This window comes from Phaenicophaeus curvirostris, chromosome 17 (assembly GCF_032191515.1).
Source record: "Phaenicophaeus curvirostris isolate KB17595 chromosome 17, BPBGC_Pcur_1.0, whole genome shotgun sequence".
In the NCBI taxonomy this organism is placed as follows: domain Eukaryota; kingdom Metazoa; phylum Chordata; class Aves; order Cuculiformes; family Cuculidae; genus Phaenicophaeus; species Phaenicophaeus curvirostris.
In genome coordinates this window covers 11733760-11757468 of record NC_091408.1, presented here as the reverse complement: position 1 = coordinate 11757468, position 23709 = coordinate 11733760, and the positions used below count along the sequence as shown (strand labels likewise).

The following is a 23709-nucleotide window of genomic DNA, read 5'->3' as shown; positions in this document are numbered from 1 at the left end:
TTAGTGTTGGAACTCATAGAAGAGTCTTGGTTATCCTTGTGATGTATGAAGTGAGAGCTCTGGAGAAGGTGCACCCAGGCTGCTGGGTTCAGGTTCACAGCCTGCAGCTACCAGTCAGGGATCAAATTGTCACATTTTGCTCCTTTTAGTCAGCGCTGTGTACCAGTGCGATTAGCATCATCCCTGCAGAGGAACTCGAGGAATGGACACAATCAGATGATTCAAGCTCTGCATTTAGCGTCTTCTCAAAATCTCTGGCGTCATGTTTTTATTCTGCCCCAGGAAGCCATATTTATCTCTCATCATCACTTCCTCTAATCAGCAAATTCAGTAGACACCCTTCAGGAATGGAAGAAGAAACCTTCATCAGGCATTTAGTATGCGATTCCGGTTTTCCATCAGATGTATCAAACAGGCCCTACCAGCCAAGTGCCTCGTCATGTTTGCCAAGTCATTTGACGTCGACTTTTGTTTCTGAAAAATCAGCCGCTGTCATCTGACTGGCTGGTGTAACGTAGCCTGTTTGTGGATAGATACGTTGCTTGTGGAGGTGGTAATTATGTGTGCGTGCTTTTGGCCACATCACCTGTCCTGCTCATCTGCTTAGTTGCTTATCCCATGTCTTGCAGGGTGGCATGTGACATTCCACATCTTTCAGCAGCTGCAGTCAGCTGGTGTGGTTTTTCTTTTCTGCAAGTTCCCAATACATGATATTCCGCCTTATGGATGGCTCATACTCTGGAGAGTTAAAAACGTGGGGCAGCAATGCTTTCTTTCTGTCACTGAATGTCTAGGGATCTTTCACCGTGCCAGGTGTCCGTTTCCTTGTTGTCTGTTCATTTTGCTTCGGGGCCAGGCACTTGATGAGCATTAGTCCTCTGAATCGGGAGCGACCTAAAGAGAGGTGATTTCTGGGTTAAAATTCTAAAGGATTTCCTTTTTTCCAAGCATGTTAATATAGCGTGGATTCATTTGGCTGAGACATGTAGTAACGCATGGAAAATGGGAGTGGGGGTGGATCAAGCCTTTGTATCTCAGCTGCTGAAATAGGGGGCTTATATTTATTTATTTAATCTATCTTTTTCCTGAGATGTGACATAAAGTAAAGCATATACCTGGTAGTGTTGTTGAGTAGGTGTACTGACACTTCATCAGGATGACTGCCATTCCTGGTTTAATGTAGTTTTAGCCCTGTTTACACTGCTGAAACCCATATGCCTTTGTTCTCTCCGTTCATCCCAGTGCCACTGGGAGAGGAGGCAGGATGCCTTGGTGATAGTATTTTTCCGTGGCTTGAGCACAGAGGCTTTTTCAGCATGTTCATTGATTCCTGTCCAGAAGACCACCTACAGACTGAGACTGATGTTCTTTTAACAAAGGAAAAGATATTTCCAAGTTGAGAGTAGAAGGAAGGATTTGATGAAAAGACTGTTTTCTCATATAGAGGAGTGTAATGAGAATCTTGGCGAAGGAGCCTGCAGCGGCAGAAGGGCATTTAAGTAAACAGAGTTTAGGTTGTGTGTTTTTAATAAGTGGTGAAAACATTAAAATACTGATAAATAATGGATTAATATACAATAATCCCATCTCTCTCCAGAACAATGTGCACATGTTCTCCTGCTAGTTTGCTCTTCTGTTTCATTTTAGCAGCTGGATAATACTTAAGGTTCCGGCACGTGTAGGCTGTACAAATTAATTTTAACTTCCTAAGGTGAGGCTTCACTAGGAGTTAAAGGAGCTTGAAGCCCACACAATTCTGACTGTCTAGCCCAGAGAGAAATTATTCTGTGTAGTACTAAACTCTTTCAGATCTGACAGCCACACACTGCTCTGTTTTGCTCTGTAGTTTCTGATTTGAGTCAGAGCTCCGTTGCAGAGTGGTGCCTTTGGCACAGCTTAACTCCGTATCATACAACCTGCACTCATGGAGCTTTCTGCCTAAATGACTACTTTGACAAAAGAGTGAGTGGCTCAGCATGGGAGGGACACTTCAGTAAAGCCCTCTCAGGGCATTCTAAAGATGCTGCCTAAAATAAACACTTTGGATGTGGCAAGATATCACAGAATCACAGAATAACCAGGTTGGAAGAGACCCACTGGATCATCGAGTCCAACCGTTCCTATGAAACACACACAACACTCCTTATATCCTTATCCTAGCCGAGCACACGCTAATAAACAACTTACAATTGGTTCTGCTGTGCTGTCCACACGCCTTAAACACTCACAAGATTGGTTAAAAGATGTTAAGCACACGAAGGGGGCCGATACGATGGTCTTGACGTCTTACGGACCTTCCAGCGCTGAGTTCCTCTTTTCCACACGTGCCCCTTCCCTGCATGTTTTTAACCCACGGGCCTTAAGAAAGACCCCAAAGCCCAACAAGCTACGAGCATGAGAACAAGGGCCGTTTCTTCTGTGCTGGCTGCTACTATCGCAGCTTCCCTGGCCGCTCGGCCCAGCGCACACGCAACCCTGGAACCTTTAAGCCCAGGGGGCTCAATTAGAGAAAGAATATGAAACTCTGTCTTCTTCAGGATTGATTTAGATACCTGAAAGTGTCCAAAAGTGAATTCTGAAAAATGATAGGATTTCCCACTTACAGCTACGCTGATCTCATTCATTCTTTTCATTTGTTTTGCAAACTTCTATCTTGATTTAAATTCTCAAGAACAGGATTTGTCATCTTAACCTGTATTGGTGTAATCTTTGTGCAGTGGGATTATGATCCAGAGTAACAGTCATGAAGCTTTTCTTCTGTGGAAGTAGCTGGGGGTGTGTGAGTGATGATACTGTTCTCCTTTTCTTTAATGGCCACTGGAGTAACGTGTGCTGCTGTTGTTTCCTATAAGGTCTGGTACGGTCCGGAGGTCAAGCAGTACAAGCCCTCTTGGTTTTCCCAAAACTGGTGCTTCCCCTCCTTATCCTGGAGAGCATGGATCTGTGCCTGGCTCTAGGAAGCTCTCCTTTGGTGGTGCCAAGCCGTTTACGCCATCACCACAAGGTAAGATGTCAACTGACATGTTTCTGCCCTAATAAAATAATGTGCCTTTTTTTCTTTGAAGAAGGAGGTTATGACCAGCTGTAGCTGCCAGGGAATAGAGAATTCAGATTGTTCTGTTCTCCCATGGCTCTTCTCAGTAGGTTATTTGACAAGTGTTTTGGCTTCAGTAAAATGGAGAGGAAAATACCTGTTAGCCCCAGGAGAGGTAAGCTTTGTTTTGATGGCTGCATCAAACATTTTGTTGCCCTCTAAACAGGGCTTCTGTAAGTGCAAAATGTCTTTTTACTGGCTCTGGCTGGGTTGAGAAAAAATGTGAGCCAATTGTTGTCAAAGCAAAATTCTGACCTGCTTTGGAAGGGCTTGAGCTTCACTGTTCAAACTGAAAAGTAGCTGTCTGAATATCTATTAGCCTGATCCAGGTATAACAAGCAATTCAAGTGGAAAGGAATAAGAAAAATCCAGCATGCAAGCGATGCATTTTGCTATTCTCTGTAAAGGAACAGACTGATATAACTATCTGTTATATAACCTGGTGTCTCCGATCCTGTATTTATTTGTCTCTGCTGCTGGGGAAATGCAGAATATTCATATTCTGTTCTTCAGAATTAATATCACTGCAAAATCAGGCTAAAACTGGCTAGACTAATACCAGGCAGAGAGGGGCTTTTTTCCCCTCTTTTGCAAGAGTTGTTGATCTTTTCACTGCGCAGCTAGGACTGAGAGAGGGAAGAGATAACCAGCATCTTTCTGTAAAACAGGTGGTGCATAGAGTTGTTGTTGCCTATAGAAATCTAATGCTGAGTAAACTTTTCTTATTGTGTTCCCTCAAAGTTGGAACAATCCCAGAGCAGCCCAGCCAGACTATTATCCCCTCTTCTCTTGGAGCAGAAGTGAGAAGCCGGATTCCTGTGGCCGGTATGTTGGTCGTTACCTTCCTTCATTATTCCTATTGATAAGGCCATAGTGTCAGGGCATTCAAGGTTGGGTATGTTCCTTCAGCAGCAGCTCTTGGCCAGCCAGGATTTCTGTGTGCTGATCCATACATGTCCCATCAGTCAGCATCTTCCAGTGCTGACAGACCCTGTGTCACAGAAACTCATTTGTAACTTCCAAGTCAATGGATAGAGAGAAGGAAAAGCATCTCAAAACCCCCAACTCCCCCTCTGCCAAGTGGCCCACTTCACGTGTAATTTCCTTGCTGCCAAACTCTGACAGGGTCCCTTTTTCTGTAAGGGCTGCAGTGAAGGAAAGAGGCTATGCTTCTTTGTCCCTATTGTGCCTGTCTCTTCCTCCTGCAGCAGAGTGTCATCCTTAGCCACCCACGGAATGTTTTGGTCTGTAGATGTTTTAGCAGTGGATCCTGGGAACAGGCTGGCTTTTCATGTTTGAACCAGAAAATGATATGGTTTGTTGCTGTTTTGTCCTTCCAGGTTCCTCGGCACCTGAACACTCCCCTCGAGGGATGGGCTCCCGGCTGCACAGTGCTCCCAACCTGTCAGATTTGCATTCCTGCAGGCAGAAGATAACCAAGCAGCACTCTGATCCTCTTGTTGCTCATTTCGGACATAGCCCAGTCAGCCAGCCTCTACAGATTCATGGCTTGCAGCACTGCCGGCAGCTCAGGTCCTCGCCGAAGCTGTCTGAGTTCATGCAGAGAAGCCCTTTGCCAACTATACTGGGCTCCCCTACAAAGGTATGTCAAGGGGTCTGCTTTTGTGTTGCTCTCGACTTGATCTTTTGCATTATTTGGGGGTGAACCACTGCACGATCAGATAACTGTGACCTGGATTTATCACTGCCTGTTTGTGTTTCTTCAAGGGGTGTTTAGTGATCTGGGTGAAATAGGGTAGTGTCCTAGTTCTTAGTGAAGCGATCTCACTTGGCAGCACTTGTTCAGCATCTGAGTGGAACCCAGGGTTTTAAACAGGCAATGAAAAGGAGCTGCCCAGCTTAGGCAGAAGTGCATTAACGAACTGTGGAGCCTGCACTGGTTTGCACGCAGCGACTCGGCTCATGACGCACATTTGTGTCCGGTAGGAATCCCCAGCGGAGCCGGCAGACGGTTAAGCAGGTGATGTCTCATGCGAAGCTGGCACTGTGACATTTCCTCTCTGCTTGTATTAGGCCGTTACAGATTTTCAGCAGTTTGTTGTCCTTTTATTTTAGTCTTTCTGGGATTTGACACGAGTAACTGCGTGGGGTGGGATTCTAGCTCATTTTTTCAGGCAGGTTGTTAAGCATGCAATTTAATTTTGATAAACAAATGAAGGGGCACCTTCTTCCTTCGTTTTAAAGATGTATCTGGCTTTTTTTCTGTCCTTCTTAGGCTGTGTCCCCTTATGAGTTTCCCAAAACCCCAAGTTCCCAGAATCTCCTCACCCTCTTGGCCCATCAGGGGGTCATGATGACTCCGACACGGAACAGGACCTTGCCAGATCTGAAGGAGATGGGTCATTTCCACTGCCAGCAAACTGGCTTGGGATTGAGGCCTGTGGAAGAGGTCAAGGGCAGGTGAGCTACGGTCTGCTCTATGCAGTGGTTCTTCGTTCACTAATACAAGGTGTATGGGGCAAATTTTAAAACCCAGCTACGCTGAAGTTGTTATGTAGCATCTGTAAACATTCTGTAGTCACCTGCTAGCACCCACGGGTTGCAAGCAGATCTGATGGATTTTAGAGTCTTCCTCTACAGGGGCAGCCATGGCCTGGATTTTATAAAATGGAATATTGTCCGCAGCTTCACAGTGTGTTTAGTGTCCAGGGTTTCATCAAGTGAGGGTGCAGGATTTTATTATTAGACCAGACTCGCTGCAGAGAATGTGATGGATGTTGTGTGTCCATCAAACAGCGGGTGCAGGTCTTCAGACTAGAGGTGTATTTGAAATCCATGTGCTGAATCAAGAGCATTGTGGGCTACGATTCACTCAGGTGTTAGTGTTAAGTTTTTCTTATGTGCCTCTCTGCAGACTGCAACTTTATCCAGTGATCTGAAGGAGTCCTCTAATATTAATTTCTGTGTCTTCCATCAAAGAAAAAATGTCTTGTAATAATGCTGTAGTCAGTATTTGCATTACTGCAGTTAGTCATGGTAGTCATATGCTTTCTGTAGGTAGCAGGAGGTGCTTCAAGTGTTCTGTTGAAAGAGGGAGAGTGGTTATTTCAGGTCCAGACTGTTTGCTATGTATTGTTCAGTGATTTGGACCAAGAACAGCACGAACTGGAGTGGAAGTTAGCTGAAGCCTTGCACCTATTGACCCTCTGCATCATGTACGTCCTTTTTCAGATCTCTGAGCACGGGCAGGCTCACTGACCTGCTTCTGAAGGCAGCCTTTGGGGCACAGATCTCGGAAGCTGGCAGCAATGACAGCCTGAACAATGAGAAGCCGATGGAAATTGCAGGTAGGTGGGGAGGCCAGGCAGATCTGACTGGTTGTCCTGGGTTGGGGCGAGCAGTTTGTCTGCAGGCCTCCTGCAAATGGGAGGCTGCTTTTCTGATGGCTTTTGGCAAAGGAAATGACTGCCGTGTGTGAGGAGTGTAACAGTGTTTGCTTTCTTTTGTGGAGTGCTCAAAGGTCTGAGAGCTACGCGTGCTGTGTAATTGCTGGCTAGCGGTGTGATATTTGTAGGCAGGGCTTCCTCGTTTGGCCCCTTCTCAAAGTGATAACGTGGAAGTGGGCTTGTCTGCCAGGCAGTTCGGATACGAATGGCTCTGCAAGGGTGGGTCTTCCTGGGCTTGCAGGCTGGGAATCGAGGAGGGGAGAACAGCTGCAGCAATGCGTAACGCTGCCCAGGCTCATGTCCTGTAGCCCAGGCCAGCCTGGCTCACTCGTCTTCTCAGTGGATGCCTCCAGAAGGAGCGCTGGCCTGTGCTAGTAACCACTGTCTTCTGAGAGAGTCTGGAGGAACATTAAACTGCTGGGTGAGGCACACTGTGCTCTGAGTAACTTTCCTGTAATGCCAGTCTGCACCTTTCAACTGTCTCCCCAGCTCCCTCAGGTGCTTACGGAGGGACTCTGCACTCTGGTGCCCGGGCTGGGGGCTCTGCCAGCCCATCCCCAGTGATTTTTACTGTCGGATCCCCTCCCAGTGGAACAACCCCCCCACAGACCACGAGGACCAGGATGTTTTCAGGTAAAGGGCTGATACCTGCCTGTTCTGGTGGGAATGCCTGAGGGCAGAGCGACGTGTTGGATTCCTTGCTGCTGAACACTGATGGTGGCAGAGGGCTGCTCAGAGCACAGGCTGTAGAGCTCAGCTGGTCTAAATGTCTTTGAGGTTCTCATGCTGGCTCCTGCCAACCCCAGTTGATAATTGTTTGCACTGGCACAAGGAGTGATGCCGTATAGTGCTTTTCCAGTACTGGAAGAGAGAGGCAAACTGTTCTTTTACTTAATTTCTCTCTGCTTCAGGAATAACGCTGCAGCTGTTCATAGATGCACTGTTGCTTATAGGTCAACAAATGTATAAAGACTGTGTTTTGTTCTGATCAGTTTCCCTGTGGGTTTTGGATGAGTTCTAAAAGGCGAGCGTGATCATCCATGCCCAACAATTTCAGTGCATGAGTAGCCTTAGGAAAGGGCCAGGATGGCTCTGTATGCAAAATTATTGGTTGTGTTACTTATGCTCTGAGCTGCTTCAGTAGGAAATGTGGAAATGCACTCCTGCTTGACGTAGGCTGCTTCTAAGACACTGATACTCTGGCCTCATCAGCCAGCAGCTGAGGCTCTGGTAATTGGTCCTTTTGGGAGTGTGTCTGGGAGCTGGAGTCTGTGGTCAGTTTAAGAAAATATTTGGACACTTTTATTTGCATTTTTGGCTTATTTGAGTTCTTGTCTTGACCGTTCCTCATCTGAATGTCGTCAATTCTGTTGTTCTTAATTACTGCAGGGAAGGTTTGGATGTAACCATGAGTAAGCTGCTTGACTGGGATGGGGGGGCACATGGGCTCGGTTCCTGGTTATGGCTTGGATTTCCAATGTAACAAAAACCATTCACATCCTTGATTGTCTGGAAAGTTGGGACCATAATCCTTTCTTTGTCTCATGTATTTAGCAGGTAAGCTCTGTAAGGGCAGAGACTCTTACAAAGCATCTGATGGGTCTGTAGCTGGATGGGGTTACTCCCCTGTCTCCAGCAGCTAGCTACTTCAGAAATGTTATGAAATGAGAATTCAGACTGTATTGCTTTTGTGGGGAAAAATAGCATTTTGGAGGCAGATCCAAGGACTAGTTTTTAGCGGGTCAATACTTGTGTGCTTAGGGGACTGCCTAACAGTCAAGATCATCTCAGGTGGAATGCCTAGAAGAGAAGGCTGTTCTATACTGGACCTACAACATGTACGTAGGGCTGGGTCGAGACAGTCAAAGCAGTGCTGTTTGACAGGCCCTGTTTATTAGGTCTGTGCAGTAAGTCCTTGTGTTATATATGCACAAAGTGAATAGTGAAAAGAGGAGCTTTGCAAGCTGAAACTCTGCACCTCAAAGTGCTTGGACAAGCCATGAGTAAGATCGCTTGACACACATAAAGGCAGAGCCTTTTCATGAGTCATCGTAACAATTTCTGCAAACAGCCTCTTGGAATTACAGGGTATCCAGAAGGTTGATATTGTTGGTCCTTTCCTCTCTCTGAAAGATCTGGAAATACTCTGCCAGTCTTTGATGATCCACTTAGCTTTGAAGTGTAGCTGCCAACAGGGTGAGAGCTTTGGGAAGAGAGGAGGCTGTGCCTCTCTGCAGATCAGTTGTGTATTATGTTACTGAGCCTTTTGAAGGCAGAGTAGGGCAGAAAATTAAATTCATTAGTTGAAGAGAAACATCTCTCTCCAAAGGATCAGGGCTAGTGGAGAATATCACCTTGGTAGAATTAGCAGAGTATCGTATCTGGTATTGGCATCCTCCATCAAACAGAATACATCCCTCTGTGGCAGTGTGTCAGGGTATATGAAGCCCTCTTGAAGTGGTGAATTTATTACTAATACTCTGAGACAGAAATTCCTTTTGAAGTGTCCATCTTTTATATGTAATGTACTCCTAGGATAGATTCAGGGAAAAGGTGATGGTGAGGGAATTGTCTGGTGGACACCGTATTTACCCGATCTCCTGGATCCTGAGGTTAGGGTCTTGATTCAGCTGAAGTCACTTACTCTCTGCCCAGCTTCTTGTTTGTAAAGAGGGGGAAGCAGAAATGCAGGGTATGTAGTGGAAAGCTTTCCCGGTTTGCATAGAAGTGGTTGATGTTTTAAAACCACGATAAAAACTTCACTTACCAGAGGTGCTCATTCAGGGATAGTGTGAAAGATAGGGAACCAGCGTTCAAACCACACTGATCCACGGTGGGGAAGTTGGCTAAGGTGGTGTATGATGAAGATCAGCCCAAGCTGTCATGGCAAGATTTAGAAAGTGGACAAAAGAAAAGAGCAGTGCTTCTGAATTGTCTCTATAAATGACAGATAATTGTGGAAGGTGCATTGAATCTGCCTGAGCTTGTATGCTGGTCTATCTGAGTTGCTAAGGAGCTTGTCTTGGGGAGTGATTATTCTGTCTGCATCAAGAGTCCCTGCATCTTCCCCCAAAGTACTTATTGCTGGTTCCTATCAGAGCCAGGATCCTGACTCCTACAGGATTGTGCCCTCTGCTGGCTGAGCAATAACCTGGCTCGCTGTTAATATCTTAAATAATTCCTCTGCCTGTTTTTCTTCTCAGTGGGGTCCTCCAGCTCTCTCAGTTCTGGAGGCTCATTCACCGGCAGGCACTTGGCAGTGGGAGCTGGTGGGGACGCTGCAGAAGGTCCCTCAAGTCTCCGGTACACTTTTGCTGATCCGATCACCGCCAACCTGGAAGGTGCTGTTACTTTTGAGGCACCAGAGTTGCCCGAAGAGACGCTCATGGAGGTGGGTATATCCCAGGGACTTAAGGCAAAGGACGGGAGGGGTAAAAGTAGAGGAAATCCAGTGGTCAGAAGCAAGGGGGTTGCTTCCAGAAATGGAGTAAACTGGCTTCAAAAGAGCTAAGCCAGCGCAGTGCTCAGAAAGTTCAGGGTATATTTAGCACAGTAACTTTTGAGCCTGCTACTAAGCTGGTTTCAGTCAGTGAAACAATTAAAATTCATCATTTCCAAAGCTGAAATTGCAAGCTGGAAACATCAGTTATCCGATGCATTCCGTATTAACAATTTCTGAAGAAAATGTGAGCACTTTGAGCCTTTTCCCTTTAAAAAGTCTTGATATGCGTAGTAGCTGACTTGAGAGTGTGAGTGGCTTAGTGTATCAAACAGCTACCTGCTGCAGACACATGGGGAGTCAGGCAGTGATACAGCCTCTGCCTAAAATATCTGGAAAAAAGTAAACCTGACGCTTCTGTTAGTGATGGGGCAGGGGGGACAGCTCGTTCTGCACCAGAGCTGCTGAACCAGATTGTAAGCCTGAAAGGCTGCCAAGCTCCCCTTCTCTGCAGGCTGAAGCAGAGCAAATGCTTTGTAGCTGAGATGTATTGGAAAAGTAGGTCACGCTGCCCATTTGCAGTAGAGGTGGGAGGCAGATTGAGTCACAATTTCAGCTCTGTTCGTGATACCTCCTTTGACTGTCTGGGACTGAGGAAGGCTCTTTGTATCTGAATTTTAGTGGTGTTGCTAAAAAACCCTAGATACCCACAGAGATTTGCATACATTATTTTAAGGATGTGGGTTTCCTCTGCTACTTCAGATTTTATTTAGATCAATTTTTTTGTTAATTATGCATTGAGTCACATATGTTTGCTTATTTATATGAAGCGCCACAGGGCTAGGACTTGCAGCATCAATTTGATCATGACAGTAGTGAGTTTGACTGAGCATCCTTACCTCTGTGAGATCCTAGAAATATGGGGCACTGAGAGCTGCCACCACTTTGGGGCGGTGTCCTAAGGAAGGTTCAGCTTGATCCTGTCAATACCACTCAATTCAGCTTCTCGGATCCGTAATGAGTCCTTTGGGTTCAATCATCATTTCTGCTGAGCACAGCATGTCACAAAACCTTACTGGCACCAAACCTTTACAGCGTATTTTGAGACCCCTTCGTGCTCTGTGGAGTTGGCTAGAATGCAAACCTGGCAGGTTTTCTGATTTCTGCAGCTATTTCAGGGTGTTGAAAACTTGCTATTTAAGCACCTGGGCTTATCTTGTGTTCAGAGAGGTGGTTCTTCCATCCTTTGAAAAAGTTTCTCTCTGTACGGACAAGGCAAACTCGAAGGCCAGGTTTTAGCGTGTTTTGCACCAATTTGAAGACACAATACAGAGATGGGTATGGAAGGAAGGACTCTTGTGATGCCACACGAGGCCATGCATGCCAGCATAGTTAATAGAAGCCAAATCTATAAGCAGAGAGGAAGGACAGTGCACTGGTTAGAGATAACAGGCTGAGACCTGCAAGATCTCAGCAGTTTCCTGCTCTGCCACAGAATTCCTGTATGTCTTGTCAGTTATTTAATCTCCAAGTTCCTCCTCTGCTTTTAAAGAAAATAAAGGAAGATAGAGGTAATGCTTCCTTACCATACCGGACTGCCCAGGTAGCAATACAGTGGGAGGAAAGATTCTTATTTCAGATAGTCAAAGCTGCCTGAACCAGTGAATGAAAAACATGAGCTTACACAACTTGAGCATGGGGTTTTTTTCCTAAATTCATGTAGGAAACATCCTTTCCAGTCCCCTTTGAGAGAACCAAGTCCCTGAATATATGAATATCAAGCAGGTTAGCCACTTCTCTGCAGAGAGAGTGCAAACAATGGAGTTGCATCTGATCCAAGCAGCAATTAATTTTTTTAGACCCACAAGCATTCAGTTTTTTCCACAAATCATAACTTCCCAAAAATGCTTGCAAGGACTTAAGCAATGCAACTTACCAGAAATGGGATAATTTGCGTTGATCTGTATTAGCAGAGGAAAAACTTCTTTGAAGTAAACACAGCACTTAGTATGAGGGGCTCTCTTTCCTCACTAGCTGGACAGGAGTTGCAAATAAAAGGTTCTCTCAGAGGATCTCACGCAGGGGTCACTGCACTGAACTGGGAGGACAGAAAGAGCAAGGATAAAGTGGGGACTAGGCTGTCAGGTGGGACACACTTTGCAGTTTTCTGTGGCACAGGAGGTTGTCACTCTCATGAAATCCACGCCCGCTTTCAGATTTGCACCAGCAGTGCTGTGGTGAGGACCAGAGCTGGGCCAGTAGTGCAGACAGTCTCTTCCCCTTCCTAGCTGGGATGCTCCTTGGGAAAGGGGTTTGTAGTTTTAAGCAAGTCTCCCCAGCTTCTCCAGGGAGCCGCCTGGAAATTTCTGGCCTGGGGCTTGATGCTTGCTGCTGTTACTGGCGTAAATTACTGGAGTGGAGGAGGAACTGGTGTGGTGTGCGAGCTCAGGGTGCGTTTGCTGTCCCTGCTCAAAGCAGAGGTGTAGGGATGTTACTTCTGTAAGCTGGGATGAGTCGCTGGCACAGCTCTAGGAGAACAGTCCTCCCTGGCGTGCCAGCTTTCTCTCTGTAACCCCCCCTCCTTGGCATCCTTTCAACAGCAAGAGCACACTGACATCCTGCGCAGCCTCCGCTTCACGCTGGCCTTTGTTCACTACGTGATGGAAATCGCTGCCCTTAAAGGCAGCTCCAGCGAGATGAGCAGTTCAGTGACATCCGAGTACCAGCTCCAAGAGAGCGTGGTGGCCGACCAGATCAGCCTTCTCAGCCGGGAGTGGAGGTAAGGACGATGAGGAGGGCTGCCCAGCTTCCAGAGCTTCTGTCCCTCCCTCCCTTCCACCCCACACAGCAGGAGCCTTCTGGGACACTTGCTGCTGTCCCACTGATCTGTTTGCATTGCCGTGTGCTTTCTTTGCAGCTATGCAGAGCAGCTCGTGCTGTACCTGAAGGTAGCGGAGCTGCTGTCGTCGGGGCTGCAGATGGCCATAGAGCAGATCAAAGCTGGCAAGCTGTGCCTCTCCTCCACTGTCAAGCAAGGTAAGAAGCACATGGCATGAAGGACTCACCTGGAATGGAAGAATTAAAAGTATCACAAAGGATGTGGAGAGGGTTGAGTGTGTGTGAACCCCCACTGATGTGCCCTGGGGCTTATTTCTTATTGTCCCCTTGCACAGCCGGGTCTTTTGTATTCACAGTGAGGGAAATATTCCTCACCACATTGACTTTTGGTGAGAATCTTCAGCACTAATTAGTGAGAGATGAATGTGTCTTATCTGATTCCTTTCTACATCTCTGTCTCAGGTGCTTATTTGTACTTGACGTCAGTCCAACTTAATTACACAGTGCTTGTCCTAGGAAATCCTTACTTGGTAAAGGGAGAACTGCCTTGGCAGTGATAATTTTTCAAGTGAAACAAAACCACAGGAAGTAAAATACTGGTAATGCCAGAGTCACTTCTTTGCTGGTGTTACATGAACTTTTGCATCTGACTGGCTGATGTGAGCTGGCTGTTATTCAGTGATCAGATAAACTAATTTTAAACCTACCATTGTAGTAGTACTGAGGGAGCTTTTTGGAGCACTTGAAGTATTTGAACCATCAGCTGCCTTCCCCAAGAGCTTCGTCTTTGGAAGTACTCATGCTGCCTTGGCAAGAGGCGTAAAAAAAAAATAGAAGTTAAATACAATGAGCACACATATTCTAGCAGGCTGTTATGGAGCAAGATGCATGGGTTTGGCTACACATCTTCCCTGTGTTCAGGCTAGCGGGGAAGTTGTCATAACCCAAATTATTCCTTTCCATGGCAGATTGCTTCTAGATTTGTAGTGCAGTTTGTCCTTTGGTGTGTGGAAACTGGGCAACGCTGCCTTTTTCTTGTTTCTCTCCCCACACAATATCACTCCCTTGAGGTTTTTCAGGGCACAGTGAGGACACAAGGGTTTTAAAGTACTTGTGTCCCATATATATGGAAAAAGCGGGGAAGCATGACAAGACACTGCCCTGGAGTGTCCTTGGGCAGTGTGTGCCAGGCAGGGTCCCCACCCACAGCCATCCTCTTTTTCCTTGTAATTTGGGCACATCTCAGAGCTTTGATTGAATTCTGTGGAAGAGGATATTGCTGCATTTGTGTGTTGTTTTGGTTTTCAAATATTTTTTGACTCTCATGGAGTTTTTCATTTCACCCTCCTGGTGTCACACTTGATCTTTGGGGTTCCCACTCCATCTCAAATCCCTTCTGAGCAAGGGTAATGTGACAGTCTGACCCTAACAGGGTTATGGTTTTGTGCCTTGGTCCTTTCCTTCGGTGGAGAGACTGCCTTTCTTCCTGGGGGTGGTCTCTTCTCTGGCTCTCTGCTCTCTTATCGCTGCCCAGGAAGATGAGATTTAGTTGCCCCTCTGCATTGTAGCTGAGAGAGGCTGTTCATGGTGTGGGGGTTAATTTGCCTCTCCCAGGAGCAAATCACACAGTGTGAGGATTTTCAGACGTGCACGTAGCAGGTGATACTCACCAGATGCTGGTGGGAGCTGGTACTGGGTACTTTGCGTAGATCATGCCATGCAGTTAGGGAGACACAAGCCTGTGGCATTGCTTGCTGTTTTGGATTGTTATTTAATCTCTCAGAACCATACTTGATTCCTGATTCTCTGTCACATAACCTTCCCATCCTAGCGGCTGTGGTTCAGGAAGGGAGGTGGCCTTTCCAGGCCTTGTGGGACAGCAGAGTTCTGAGAGAGACTCCCTCGCTTAGTCAGTGCTGTTCATCCACACTGAGCTCCAGCAGCTACCGTGTGTCACATGCTTCTTCATGGCACGTCATCACCCATCAAGTAGCAAAAGCTTTGTGTCTGGCACGTCTGTTGCTTCTGGTGGCGCGTGAGACATTGTGCGTGGTACAAACTGCTCTCTGCCTTGTGGCAGCTGACGGAAACAAAAATAGACCTGGCCTCAGGTGAACTAGGGATACATGAAGGCATTGCCACGTGCAAGATTATAAGTGGTGAAGGTGAAAGACGAAAGGAAAAAGACGCTGCAAGTGCAGCAGGTGCTTTCCTGCCAGTCCTCCTTGTGGCTTTAACATAGCCCCGTTGTCTTGAAGTTAGTAATTTGGGGTCCTGTGTGTGGAGATTAGGAGGCTGGAAGTTCCTCCCTGCAAGTAGCACCTGAAACACTTCTTTCCTTTACTCTAGTTGTGAGGAAGCTGAATGAGCTTTATAAGTCCAGTGTATCATCCTGCCACTGCCTCAACATGAGACTCCAGAGGTTCTTCTTGGACAAACAGAAACTCATGGATCGGATCAACAGCATCACTGCGGAGAAGCTCATCTTCAGCTATGCTGTGCAAATGGTAATGACCATGCGGTGCCTGGGAGCAGGGTTAGCACAGAGCTGGTGTCGGGCATTAACGGTTCTGGATGTGGCTTTAGCAGATGGTTTCAGTCGTGATGCTGTGTGTGCATCCTCTGGAGCCTGGGTGAGGGAGGTGATCATGCAGCTGAGAGGCCTTGTTGGGAAAGCTGGGTCTGGTTTGGGAATAACCTCTTGGCTCGGGGTTGTTGCCTGCAGGTGCAGTCGGCAGCTTTGGATGAGATGTTCCACCACAGAGAGGACTGTGCACAGAGGTACCACAAGGCTCTGCTGCTAATGGAGGGGCTCCTGAATATCATCACTGAACAGGGTGACGTAGAAAACATCAATAAATGTGAGTGTTCAGTGACTTCTTTTTTCCTTGTTAAATCATGTGATGTTTTCTAACTGTGTGGACCAGAAATTTCAGTACCCAGCATCCATTTTTCTTTTAGCTGCATCTTGGTGGACAGAGCAGAGATCTCTTGGCATGCTAGAGCTCTTAGCAGCCTGGCCTCCTGCTTTCCAAGCAGGAAAACTATTAGAAATGCAGGTCCTTGTTCTGAGACACATTTTGAGAGCGTCCCGTGCAGAGCAGTTGTCAGGGCTTTGTTGGAGCTATTGATGTGTGAAGGAACTTGCTGAAGGAAGTGGTTTGGCAACAGCAGAGGCCTGGGTTAGGTTTGCAACCAGAACCATCCGTCTGACTGCACAGAGCACTCAGGAACGTGAAGCACAGCGAGGGCTCCTTCCAACACATCTTCTGAAACAGAACTGCTGCCTGTCTAGCTCCCCTGCCCCAGGTGTGGCTGAGAAGGCAACATACCAATATTTTTCTCATCAGCAAGTGCTTGCTGTAAGAGTGAAAGCTGAGCTCTTACCTGCTCGCTGTCATTTGGCTGATGGACCCCTCTGCCTGCTGCTCTGCACTGTCACCTCTCTTGTGCTCTGCCTTTGTTGTGAGGGCTGTTATTCTCTGCTGCTGCAGTCTCCACAGGTGGAATGGAAAGGGCTGACCTCACTTGTTCAAGTGCGCTTTCCCTGCCCTTACAGCTGGAGTTTAATCACCTCTGTTGTCTCTGTCCAGGATGGGGCGCAGCCATCGAGCTGCTTGACTTGACCTGGGCTCTGCTCCACCCCAGCTAAACCAGCCCATCCACAATAGTCCCCAGGCCATCAGTGTGACTTGAAGGGAGAGGCCACAGCTGGCCAGCTGCCTCTCCCCTCTGCTGGCTACCAAATTCCCTAGGCTGGTGTCCGGAGTGCTGCCTGCAGACCTCTGCAGGCAGAGCTCTCAGACAGGTAATGAGAGAAGAGATTTCTGGCTCGGAGGCAATCAGTCAGTTAATTATCACCAACTTTCACAGTTGATATGAGGCTCGCTGAGGGAGAACAAAATGAGATCCACAGCTGATACGCAGTAGAGCAGGGCTCAGTGAACAGGGAATACTAAGTAGTTCCTATTGTACTATTTCTTACCCAACCTAAATCACCTTCTTTGTCCAGAGATACAGTTAATGCATCTAATAGATTTCTTTTCCCAGCTGCTATCCTGGTATTCCCTGTTTGACCCTATGTCCCAGCTTCCTGATTGAGCTGTAGGCTGTAGTGGGTATGCATTTCATTTTAGATCTCAGGTATATGATTACTTATTTCTGAAAAAGGAAAATGATGAAACTAGAAATACAGCAAGGCTTCTCATGAGAGGAATGAATTCCACCGGATGTTTAGCTTTTTTGAGAGTCTTGGGCTCAGGCAGTGAGAATCTAGCCCTTGCCCTGCTGGGCTCAGCCTCTCAGCTGTAAGTCATGAGAAGCGACCCTTGAGACCCTGAGTGGCCTTCCCTCCTGAAAAAAAACACTCCAGTAACTAAAAGTCAATAAATTGTTCCCTCCAGATGGTGGTTGTTCTTTCTAACATCTTGATACTTCTTTTAGAATCGCTGCCTCCTGGCTGTCATTGCTGGGTCTCCAGTTATCCAACCCTTCAACTGTCCCTTCCTAGTACGACGTTTGTGGTCAGGTCCTCACCCAGCTATATCAGCACATGATAATTACTCTCGAAAGGCTCCTTAGATGTGCTGAAGTTCTGTCCTTTTTTTCTTCAGTGTCCAGCATGTTTTGGTAGCCTTTTTATTGCCAGCAAAATGAGAACTTTATTTGTTTTGTTGGTTTTTTTTCCTCTCCCAGGTAAACTGTGCATCGAGCGCAGGCTGTCAGCGCTGCTGTCGGGGTTCTGTGCCTGATTTCAGTGTTGGTGTTCTTCATGCACCTCGCCCCAGCTGATCGCTTTGTTTCCAAGGGCCTGCTGCTGCGGTGGGAAACCTGGGGAATGAACTGCTCAATGTTTTGTATTTTGACATTTTGGGAAGCTGTTCCACAGACTTGGATTCCTCTGTGGGGACGTGTGAGTGCAGCAAGCACAGATACTTCCCTGCACAAAGGCCTGGATGAAGACGTAGCCAACGTGGCAAAGTTTCCCTCGTTAGCAGGCGGGATGAAGGATGGAAATCTGCTTCTTCCCAGCACTTTGAAGGATAAGACTGCTGCCTGTCCCTCTTGCTTAAGAACGAGGTATTCCAGTGCCGTGTCCATTGCAGGCAATGGATGTGCTGAAACTGCTGGCTTCAGTTCAAGTTGGAGGCTGTCATTCAGAAATCAAGGCCAGTTTGTGTACTTTTCCCTACCCAGCTGAGAACAAGGCATCTTCAAGCTTCCTGGCAACCCAAGGCTTCCCTCCTTTCTCTCCTTTTGCCCTTTCTCATACGTGTTTACGCCTTGGAGTGCTCACTGAGTGGCAGAGAGGAGAAAGTCGCCTCCCTTTGGCCTGCGCGTCGCTCCCACCTCCTGCCGACTTGCTGAGCGAGGCTGAGGAGGAGCTGCCGCTGGGAAGCGAGCATCTCCCGTGGCTGCCCCAGGGACTGCCTGGGGAGACCACGGGGAGAGGGACTGCGCAGGAGACAGGAGGAGAGCGCCAAGTGGAACACTCCTGTGTTTGTAAGAAGCCAAAATGAATCCGTTCCTCCCTTGGTCCCCAAGCTCAGCAGGATCAACGTGGAAGACTCCTGGCTGTTCCACACAGCCTGTCTCTACATATCTACCAGGAGGCGGCACGAGCGCCGTCCTGCTTTCTGCTGTTGGCTCAGTAACCCCTTTCCTGGATCCCTCCCCCTCCCCCCCAAACTGAAAACACTAGCTTTGTGAATCAAAGGAGCACTTTACACACTACGGGAACTTTGGGAAGTTGACTTTGCATCACGCAACAATCCAGGAACATCGTGACTGTTAGGAATGCTGTTCTTTTTCTTCCTTTCCTTGCTTCCTGGTTGTTTTATTGCACTACGTGTGTGCGTATATTAATATGTATTCATAAGGGTGAATATATATTGATACATATATGTATATGGTTTGTGTGTAACTGTACGTATTTAACTGTACTGTATCTTGTGTGTGTGAGGCAGGAGGCACTGCAGAGTCTGCACTGTTCCTCCTCCACACCAGGCAAAGCTGACCTGCAGTCTGGCAGTACCAAGATTTGTTTTGTTTTGTTTTTATTTAAATGTTCTTTTAAGGACAGTCAATATAAAGCTCCATGCTTTTTAAGAGCTCAAGAACAGGCGGTAAGATCCTACACACTTAGAATTGGAAATGCGTTTTTTAAGAAGTTTTATTTGCTGCTTCATTGTTGTTTTTTATAAAGAAATCTCCTAGTGTTCAGTTTTATGTTCAGCATTTCTTTTAAGGAGACTCTGTAGTCAAATGAGTCTGCGGGTGCGAGTGGCTCGAGTTCTGGTTGAGGCTTTTGGGTGCTGTGAGCATGAGCGTGAGAGGATAGCTGGCTGCCTTTCCGTCTGTCTGCGTGCATGTGTGTGTCTTAATTTATCAGAGTCGTGGCAGTATTTTGTTAGCGCTGGGCAGAAAAGTATCTTTGAAAGCAACTTGAAACCTCAGGCTTTGTTTTGGGGATGCAAAAATATTCTGCACACGGTGGTTAAGTCCTCATTGCTTTTTTTTCTCTCAATATTGGCATGTTCAGAGTGATACTGTACAAGGGTTTCAGGAGGAACTGAGTTGGCTTTGCAGCCGGCATCATCTTGGGCAACACGGGTGTTGCAGAAATGCTGATAAAGAAATAGAAGAATATTTCAGATTGCCCTGACCAGGGAAGTTTAAGCGTAGCTTTCACAAATGCTTCTGTGTTGGGCCTCTGTGACATCGTGTGCTCCCAGCCCGCTGCTGCTGTGGTGTTTGTGCTTCTGCCTGGGTGAAAAAAGAAAGACAAAACCAACCAACGTAGCCCCCAGCCCATGGCCAGAAATGCCAAGGAGCCCCGGACCGCTTCCAAAGGGATTTTACCAGTTCTGCCAAGGAGCGGCGTGTGGGGGCGGCGCCGAAGCACCGAGCCAGGACTGATTCTGCAATACAGACACACGCGACGCACCCCACGTGTGCACCTGCAGCCCCAGGGAAGCACAACCCGGATCCTCGGCTCTGCCGCAGGCTTCATGGTCCCCGTGGGTGGCAAGCTCAGCACTTACCTTCCCCCTGTACTTAATTACTTGAATGTATCACCATTGTCCACATTCAATGTATACAGGTATATATTGCTCCCAAAAATGGTGGTTTACAGACCTACACCCCGTATTTATGTGTGTTTGTGTATATACATACAAGGTGTGTGTGTATAGATGCACACAAACACAAACGTGTATGCAAATGTTTTCTCTCAATACTTGAAGCTTAGCCACTGTGCTTGAAATAAAAAAAATAACAACACAAAAAAAAGACCCAGAAATGGGGGAGGAAAAACAAAAAAAAAGCGAACCAAATCAGACACGTGATTTATTTTCTTTTTTATCTCACTGCATGTAGTGTGAAACCAGCTTTTTTTTTTGGGTGGAGAGTATTTATTGCTTTGTAGACAATAAGGTATGCAAAAAGTAAAAAAAAAAAAAAAGAGAAAACACCCCAAAACCCACCTCCCCAGCCATTGTTGAAGTTGCTGGTGTGGTCCACCTGCTGTTGTCAAGGCTTTGTGACTGTTGCAGCGTTTGTGTCTAGCGTCTGTAATAGATTTCAAGAAACCTCAGTCTAATACACACGTACCTTCAGGTTTGTGAGAGTGGATGATGATGATGATGATGATGATGATGATGTTCTTTATAAGGTAATGCTTGATACTTTGTCAACATTTTTTATTTGTGTTTTGTGTGACTTTTTTTTTTGCTTTAAATTGTACAACACCAATTTAAGAAAATAAAATTGATTTGAAATTGTTAGTGGTCTGTTTTCAGTACTTTGTCATTCCAGTCAGGGCAGTATCTGAGTAGGGTATTTAATGGGGGATTCTGCTAGGTGAAAAAGTGCTGTGACTCTCTTTTCGCAGAGGGTGAATCTTGGGATAAAACAAGCTATGTTGTTTAAATCAACAGACAAAAGATTTTAGATTTGGAGAAGTTTGGGTGGGAGCTGCACTTGCTGGTTCATCTGTCCATGTCACCTGGCTCTGCTCTCCTCCTGCTGCCATCAGGAGCTCTGTCAGGACCTGATAGCAGACCCCTTCCCACCCACTTAGATGCTTAAATTTCACCTGTTTCTGTATTGCAAGATCACCCTGTGGAGCTATTTATTCCTGCAGAGGAGGATTCCTGCAGAGGAGGCTGGAGCAGGGGTGTCCAATGGTGTTACAGAAGGGTGAGGACTCAGTGTGCATCTTTGTGCTGGTTGCTATTTGTTGTTTGAACAGAGTGGCACACGGCTTTGCTTCCTCTTGCCTGCAAAAAAATCCCTGAACATGGCAAAAGGATCCCTGAATGTGGCAAAAAGTACAATGAGGATGCTGCGAGCCTTGGTCCTGACACGGCGTGCAAGGCAGTAGCTGTAATTCCTGCTCGATCTGAATCAGAACAGGCTATGATGAAAGCCAAGCTCTGCAACTAGGATGTGAGAGGCATCCAAAATTTGTTGATCCAGTCCTTCTGCTCTTAAGTGACAGAGGGCTAAACCTTCAGGAGCCAAATTCCATAATTACACCAGATATTTCACAAAACTCTGCTCACTGGTCTGTTTGTGTTATTGTTGGCTCTGAGTGCCCATCGGGAGAGCCCTTCCCACCAGCCCTGTCATGACTCTGCATCCCCACATGCCCTTACTGGACTGTATTGGGTTTGTGTAAGGAAAGACCCTGTTTCAGAACCTTCATTTGCCACAGAATTGGGGTTTTTTTCTTGCTCAGCCCTATTTATAACTCCTGTTTCCTGCCCCTGCCTTTTCCCCCACAGGGAACAGGATATCGTGTGAGAATGGCCCTGCCTGGAAACCCTGTGCCCTGCTCACTCAGCATTTAACATTGATCCACGTTGGACCATGTTATGGTTGGATTTGATGAGCCGGTGGGTCTTTTCCAACCTGATGATTCTATGTGCAGGGAGAGGTGAGTCCTTTTCCCCGCGGAGCTGCCCCTCGCTTCATGTTGTTGGTGTTGTGTGAAAACACCGTGGTGGTGCAGCCCGGGCAAGACCCTACGGCAGCTCTCGGAAAGCTGGTCAGAACTAAACAAATATAAATGCTGGTGTCGCTTAAATTCTGTGATCCACACAGCACACACAGATCTTTGATTTGGGGGGTGTTGGTGGACGTTTTGTGGGTTTCTTTGGTTTTTTAACACGTGAATCATAGAATCACCAGGTTGGAAGAGACCCACCGGATCATCGAGTCCAACCATTCCTATCAAACACTAAACCATGTCCCTCAGCACCTCGTCCACCCGTCCCTTAAACCCCTCCAGGGAAGGGGACTCAACCCCCTCCCTGGGCAGCCTCTGCCAGTGCCCAATGACCCTTTCTGTGAAAAATTTTTTCCTAGTGTCCAGCCTAAACTTCCCCTGGCAGAGCTTGAGGCCATTCCCTCTTGTCCTGTCCCCTGTCACTTGGGAGAAGAGCCCAGCTCCCTCCTCTCCACAACCTCCTTTCAGGTAGTTGTAGAGAGCAATGAGGTCTCCTCTCAGCCTCCTCTTCTCCAGGCTCTCACCCCCAGCTCTCTCAGCTGCTCCTCATAAGGCCTGAAGCCCCCTTTTTGTGCAAAACCCTTTTGAGCATTTGTCCCGTGCAGCACGGGATTGTGGTAAAGAATATATAGAGCCAAGTTTCTGATGCTGAGGGTAAGGGAGGGGGTTTCTTTTGAAGCTGCTTGTGAAGCAGGTGGAAAACCTGTAGCCAGATGGCAGAAGGACCACACTGTGTCTGTGCCCACGGGGACTGGGACTGCTCTGCTGAAGCTATGGGATTCACAGGCAGCAGAACAAAGGGGAAAGTGCGAGCTGGGAAGGCTTAAATGACAGAAATAAACACTCTTCTACAAGGGCTGAACCATGGGGCCTGAACAGTTTAAAAAACCACCAGTGAAAATTGCACAACTTTTGTGATGCTGACTGTGACGTTTCACTGCTGTTGATTCCAGGAGAAAACAAACCCAAGCCATTCTGCCAGGGCATTTGGCTTTGTTCCCGCATTTTATATTTAGTTGCTGGTAAGTACGTCAGCAAAACCATGCTCATTCGGCTCTGAACAATCAGAGGTGACTTAGTGACATCAAGGAAGTAGGAATGGATGAGAGGGTGGGGAACCAAGGCGATATAAAGATCAAGTATTCTGCTTCCAGTTACGGGCTCTTTTAAAACTTCATTTCAGGGGGGAGTTAACTCCTTCACGACATATGTTAGCTCTGCAGAGTTCACTTGACATGGTGATCGGAGGGCTGGAGCACCTCCCATGCAAGGACAGGCTGAGAGAGTTGGGGTTGTTCAGCCTGGAGGAGAGAAGGCTCCAAGGGGACCTTATAGCGACCCTCCAGTACCTGAAGGGGCTACAGGAAAGCTGGGGAGGGACTGTTCACAAAGGCTTGTGGTGATAGGATGAGGGGCAGTGGGTATAAACTGGAGAGGGGCAGATTTAGACTAGACATAAGGAGGAATTTCTTCACCATGAGGGTGGGGAGGCCCTGGCCCAGGTTGCCCAGGGAAGCTGTGGCTGCCCCATCCCTGGAGGGGTTCAAGGCCAGGTTGGATGGGCCTTGGGCAGCCTGATCCAGTGGGAGGTGTCCCTGCCCGTGGCAGGGGGGCTGGAACTGGGTGGGCTTTGAGGACCCTTCCACCCCAACTCATTCCACGACTCTGTGTTTCTATGATCCTAACACATGAGCACACAAATTCCTGAAAACCTGGCGGGAAAACTAAGCCACTGGGGCAGGAGCTGTGAGGAAGGGCTGTGGCGGCAGCGCTGGGGCCCGGGCAGGCAGCGCCAGTGCCTGAGGGCGCCTCACACCTCACTGACAACGCCCGAGCCACAACGAAACCTCTGATCAAGCCCCGCCCCTCAGCACAAGCCCCGCCCTCCCACACAAGCCCCGCCCCCAAACCCCGTGCTCTG

At 47.4% G+C, this 23709-nt stretch overlaps 1 protein-coding gene across 4 annotated transcripts in view; it reads left to right on the top strand.

Moving 5' to 3' along the window:
• Positions 1-20562, top strand: part of ULK1 (unc-51 like autophagy activating kinase 1) — a 138484-nt gene extending 117922 nt beyond the window's left edge. For 3 of the 4 annotated variants that reach the window (XM_069870765.1, XM_069870768.1, XM_069870767.1), the window contains 12 exons: positions 2853-3004; positions 3836-3919; positions 4435-4697; positions 5331-5515; positions 6287-6402; positions 6991-7134; positions 9705-9892; positions 12541-12719; positions 12858-12976; positions 15128-15285; positions 15504-15639; positions 17474-20562. In XM_069870765.1, the coding sequence (XP_069726866.1) occupies positions 2853-3004; positions 3836-3919; positions 4435-4697; positions 5331-5515; positions 6287-6402; positions 6991-7134; positions 9705-9892; positions 12541-12719; positions 12858-12976; positions 15128-15285; positions 15504-15639; positions 17474-17529 (1780 nt within the window). In that variant the 3' untranslated portion in view covers positions 17530-20562. The remainder of the gene's footprint in view (positions 1-2852; positions 3005-3835; positions 3920-4434; positions 4698-5330; positions 5516-6286; positions 6403-6990; positions 7135-9704; positions 9893-12540; positions 12720-12857; positions 12977-15127; positions 15286-15503; positions 15640-17473) is intronic. The other variant, XM_069870766.1, reaches the window with a different exon arrangement.
• Positions 20563-23709: the final 3147 nt, after the last annotated feature.